This window comes from Nelumbo lutea, chromosome 1 (genome assembly GCF_056320005.1).
Source record: "Nelumbo lutea isolate HS-2025 chromosome 1, American lotus-T2T, whole genome shotgun sequence".
NCBI classification, from domain to species: domain Eukaryota; kingdom Viridiplantae; phylum Streptophyta; class Magnoliopsida; order Proteales; family Nelumbonaceae; genus Nelumbo; species Nelumbo lutea.
Window position 1 is genome coordinate 44694517 of NC_142684.1, and position 5662 is coordinate 44700178.

Sequence of the window (5662 nt, forward strand, 5' to 3'; positions counted from 1 at the left end):
AAAAAATATAAAACAACTGAAACCAAAAAATATGTGAGAAAACACCATTATTAGATTGAAGGATGGTGAGAATGAAACCATGTAACTAGATCGGAAAATTGGTGCAGATATGAGGCATCGGTTCCTCATATTGGAAAAAGTGGTGGAAGAGTCATATTTGTGTCATCGTTGAGAGGAGGTGTGAGCAATGAGTTGTCGTTCCTTAGATCTGCTCCTTGGATTGGAAAAAATGATGGAAACACCCTAATCGATTGTTGTAATTGCTGAGAGGAGGTGTGAGCAGTGAATTGTCATTCCTCAGATCGGAAAAAATGGTGGAAACACCCTAATTGACCATTATAGCGGCTGAGACGAGGTGAGAGCAATGAGTTGTCATTCCTCAGATCTGCTCCTCAGATCGGAAAAAATGGTGGAAATGCCTTAATCGACCGTTGTAGTGGCTAAGAGGAGGTGTGAGCAATGAGTTGTCATTCCTTAGATCCGCTCCTCATATCGGAAAAATGGTGGAAACGCCTTAATCGACCGTTGCAGTGGCTTAGAGGAGGTGCGAGCATCACTTTTTACATCGATTATCGAGAAGATGATGGAGTTTTATATCGACTTTATTGGTGGGAACTTTCCACCGATTCTCGATATAAAACTCACTGTAGGTGGAGGTTTTTGCTTAATTAAGGTGTAAAAGAACACATCAAACAAACATGCACATAAATTGCAAAATTGAGTTAGTTTTGCTCTGACAAATTTACCTTCTTACCAAACAAACTTTTAGTTGTAATGGATACAAACATGAATTCCAATAAAAATATGCTTTTTTTTTTTTATCAAAAGCCCATTTGAATGCAAATTTACTTCTATTTTATTGACGTACTTGTACATCTTATTATCAATGTAAATATGCATTGATATGTCATTTTCAATGCATAAATGTAATGTTGCCAAATACAGGCAAAAGTGAATAGGGCTGTTCACGGGTTGGGTTGGGTCAGTTGACTACGGTTTTTCCAACTGATCTAACCTGGTCGGGTTACTTGACATAGAAACCGAAACCGACCCAGTGTTAAGCAAAACTGACCTGGTCGGTTTGAGTCGGGTTGGGTCGGTTTGGGTCAGTTTCAATTCTAAGTTCATCCTTGTGATAAAATCTTGCTAATTTAAAAAAAATCATAAATTGAACATCATTTCAGCCATCTCCTATGATAAAATTTAAATGAAAAGTTAATTACAAAAGTTGTTCATTAATCACTATTCACTAATCCAAAGTTTCTTGTAACCATTCAAAAACTAGGTGGCCTAATGGGCTTTTGAACTTCATGTTTGAAGTAGGAACTAAATCGGTTCAGTTTGAATCGTTTTTGGTTTTCTTGTGTGGAAACCCAAACCGATTCAAATCATCGGTTTAAGAATTTGCACAACCCAAAACCGACCCATGCTGATGAAAACCCAACTGACTCGGGTTGGATCGGTCTGGATTGATCGATTTAATCGGGTTCGACCTTCTTATTAACAGCCCTAAAAGTGAACTAGAATACAAATTTACCCTGGATTTACACTCCATTTTCCTTATTTCCAAATCGCAGCTTAAAAGTTTTAATCCGAACCCATGCAACAAGTCTGGTCAGATCACGTCAATAGGACCGCTCAAGTTGCAGTCTTAAATCATGGTCATTCCGATTATTGATGTCATTCAAACGTGACACGTGGCTAGTTTGGTCATTATACCGTTTGATGTTTGTCTTATAACCCAAGATTCCAAGCTTTTACCAATCAGAACATAAGGAGAGCGCAAACTATTGTAATACGACTACACCCGATCGATTCTCTTCCATTCAAAAGAGATAACCCTCGCTCTATGAGCTTCTTTCTCTACGAGATTAGGGTTTAGATCTTAGCAAGACCGAAGAAGCTCTTAGTTGGGGGAACCCTAGACTGTGAGTCTCGTCTCTCTACTTCCCTATTTTCTGATCTGTAAATCAAAGTCTCTTCTCTGTTTATTGTTCATGAAGTGCTTAATTTTGTTTTCGTAGCATGAATTGTTTTGCGAGTTTTCGGTTTTTGCGATTCCTTATTCTATCAGATCATAATCACGTAAAATGAGTCTATTTCTAATTATGGTCTGTTTATAATTTATTCTGTTTCCTCTCATTAGCTGCTTCAGAATCACTCCATTTTTCAGTAATAGGTAGCTTTATTTTCTCCATCTTACCGATTAGTAGCTCTGTTTTTCAATAATAGGTGGTATTTTCTTTTCTTTTAGCTTTATTCCTGATATGGTAAGCATTGAGATTGAATTTGATGAACCTTGTGTTTTACGATATTGATCGTGTGTTGTGCGTGCGTTCGTGCGTGTGGGGTTGACCCTGTAATGTCTTGTGGGTAAATGTTAAGGGATATGCGAACAATGCCAAATTAATCGTTTCTTGTTTGAGGTCATGAGTCTGTTTATAGAAAACAACGAGACTGTGTTGGTGCATTTGACAAATCTACATTGGGTAATCTGTGATAGCTCTGCAAATATTTATGCTCCTTATATTCTGTTGGTGCATGTTTGCAGCGTTATCACAGTTCATAGATTAGCCTTGAGCCTGTTTGCATCGGTTATATAGGTAGAAAACAACGAAGCTGTGTTGATGCATGTGACAAGTAATATGCGTTCACAGGGGAAGAAGAAAACAATTAAATGTTTGATATGTTTGAGAAGTATAAATCTTTGCATAACTATCACAGAATCACAGGTTATCCTTATGGGTATGATAAGAAAGAAGGAAACACAAGCAATACAAGTGTTTAAACTCATTGTATTAGCTATAAAGTAAATATAAGAAATGCACTGTTTAGGACATGACTAGTTGTGTGCTATTATATGCTTTTCTTACATCTACTGTGTTCTGTTCTAAACAGTAAAATATGTAAGTTTTGGGATCCTTTTTTATTTGTTCCAAAATGCCTTTTGCATGTGTTTGTGCTGTAATTGTACTAATCAAATTATATTTTCTTATTGGCGGTTTTGTTTTGTAGAAGCTATGGCTGTTCCATTGCTCAGTAAGAAGATAGTAAAGAAGCGTGTCAAGAAGTTCAAGAGGCCCCAGAGTGACAGGAAGATTGCTGTGAAGGTACATTATTTTCTTAGTTGCTCTTCTCAACATCTTTATTACTGTCTTTATTTCTTCTAATGGTAACAAATCATGTTTCTCTATATCATCCTTGGTAGGTGTATGCTCAATATATAGATGGGTTAATGAGTTTTCCTTTTATGAGGAATACTCAAGGTTCAAAGTTTTGGTACAAGGGCGTATTGTATCGTATTGTGAGGGTTCTGATACACCTGTTTAAAGGTGTTTTCAGGAAACCCTTTATTTTATTTATTAAATAATATAAAAGTATCTAGAAGAATTACATAAAAAAACAAAAAAAGCACATTGTTTAAAGTACTGATACACCTTTGTGTATTGATACTTTAAACCATTGGAATGCTGGGAAAGTTGAGAAAATGTCATCAATCTTTTATTCAAGTTGAATAAAGGATCCTTAGGGCTAACTGTTGGCTTTTAGTTTCCTTTTTTCTTTTTGACTTGTGTAAGATAAGATGACTTGTTTTTTTTCCTACTTGGAACAGTTTTTGGGTACTTTCTTTTCCAATTTTCACCTTCATCTTTGAATGTTAATTTCATTTTCATGTATGGGTAAAAGACTTGCATCCAGCTTCATAGTTTCATTAGCTATCTTATTCTCCTTATACTTTGGGGTCTTATAGTATAACGCTGTTAATATTGTCCTAAGATGGCCAGGGTTTGTGAATTTTGCAAACTTGTTCTATTTGTTATTTGCCTGTGCTGTGACAAGTTTTAAGTACATTTGATTTTAAAGGTAGTAGTCAGTTGATTGAATCAATATGCTTTTTAAGTAAAAACGTAACTCATAGCTTATCTTGCTTGGCCTTCTGGTTTTGCTTCTCCCATGTCCTGCTTTTTTATACTTTTATTTATTTTTATATTTGGGAGTTTATTTGGAGCTCTAATCATATATTGTGGTGTGGGATGTATTATTTTTTACAGCCTAACTGGCGTAGGCCCAAGGGTATAGATTCTCGTGTGAGGAGGAAGTTCAAAGGATGCACTTTGATGCCCAACATTGGTTATGGTTCAGACAAAAAGACTCGCCACTATCTTCCCAATGGTTTTAAGAAATTTGTAGTGCACAATGTCAAGGAGCTGGAATTGTTGATGATGCACAACAGGTGCTTCTCCTTTCCCCCGCCCCCTACGAAAAATAAGATATAAAATAGAAACAGAAAAAGTTCTCTTGTATACTACAGAAGCACATTTAGAAGTCATTTGCCAATTGCCATTCAAGAATGTTTTCATATAATTTGTTGGTAATGGATTTTCAGGACCTACTGTGCTGAGATCGCCCATGATGTTTCCACCCGTAAGAGGAAGGAGATTGTTGAGCGTGCTGCACAGCTTGACATCGTTGTTACCAACAAATTGGCTAGGTTGCGCAGCCAGGAGGATGAGTAGATCAATTTTTATCGTTTTTTTGTCATTGCTGAAATGTATCAAATTTAAATGTGACATTTACTGCAGACATCACTTGGATCAGTAGGGAATTTTGTTTTGAATTTGTTATTGACCTTACAACTGAGAGACTGGTACTTGTTTGAGTTAGCCAGTTGAAAAAGTTTGGCATTTACATTTTTCCAATCTCCATGTTGGTTCCTATTGGCCTCCCTTTCCTCGTGACATGATGAATGACATGTTGAATGACATGTTGACGACGCTCTATGGGGTCTTGAAGGAATTTGCTGGTGCATGCTATGCAGCTATAGAGATTCTTGAGGTCTTGTGAGATGTGAGGAGTGGTTTCTGGTTAGGCTCAATGGTTTCAGAAAGTTGATGTTCGTTGGTGCAGGCTGAAGCAGAAATAAAGTTTTGGGTAAGACTTAAACGGTTAAACCTCCCTGACGTTGTTGATAAATACTTTACACCTCCCCCAAGTTTAATGATAGGACTTAAACCCTCCCTAGGAGTTTTCAGGATTTTTCTTAAGCTCACAACTTTTCAAAATGTTTAAAACTCACCATTAAGGTTCAAAATATTGTTGTGTATCGGGCGAATTGATATTATTTTTTTTTTTACTTTTTTTTCTTGAAACCGGTTCAAAGGGGTCGGTTGATACGTGTCTGGTGTTGCATAATCTGGGCACTCCTATCTGGTTGAGAGTTGGCTCTTAGTTGTGATGGATGATACCTGAGAGGATGAACAAAGTGAAGGTTCCCGGGGAGATCTTCTGGCGGGAATACTCCGATGGCTAAGTTAGAACTTTGGAGAAATCTCAAGGAAAAGTAGAGAGTAAGAGTGTTGATAGTCCTAGCTTCAATGCCTTTTCCTCGTGAGGGTTGGAGTCTTTTTATACCGGAGCTCGGTCACATCAGGCATAACTGCCACTACCTTAGCTGTTACTACCGAGGCAGGTGTGGTCGGTGTAGGTGGCTGCTACAGGCCGCTATTGCAGGGTACGAACTCAACAGTCGTGCCATGCTTTTCAGATATGGCAAGCATAACGTTGCCTAGCAAATAGAACGTCGCCTGTTAAGGGATCAAAGCCTTGCCATCGGATCCGGCAGGTACGGATGTTAGGCAGATCCCCCTGCAGCCTGCCGAGC

General features: G+C 37.8%; 1 protein-coding gene across 1 annotated transcript; it reads left to right on the forward strand.

Moving 5' to 3' along the window:
• Nucleotides 1–1762: 1762 nt before the first annotated feature.
• On the forward strand, nucleotides 1763–4700 carry LOC148874479 (large ribosomal subunit protein eL32z-like). Its single transcript, XM_088960139.1, has 4 exons — nucleotides 1763–1928; nucleotides 3016–3110; nucleotides 4053–4234; nucleotides 4388–4700. The coding sequence occupies exons 2-4, from the start codon at nucleotides 3021–3023 to the stop codon at nucleotides 4515–4517; spliced, it is 402 nt and encodes a 133-aa protein (XP_088816265.1). The 5' UTR covers nucleotides 1763–1928; nucleotides 3016–3020; the 3' UTR covers nucleotides 4518–4700.
• The last annotated feature ends 962 nt before the right edge of the window (nucleotides 4701–5662 follow it).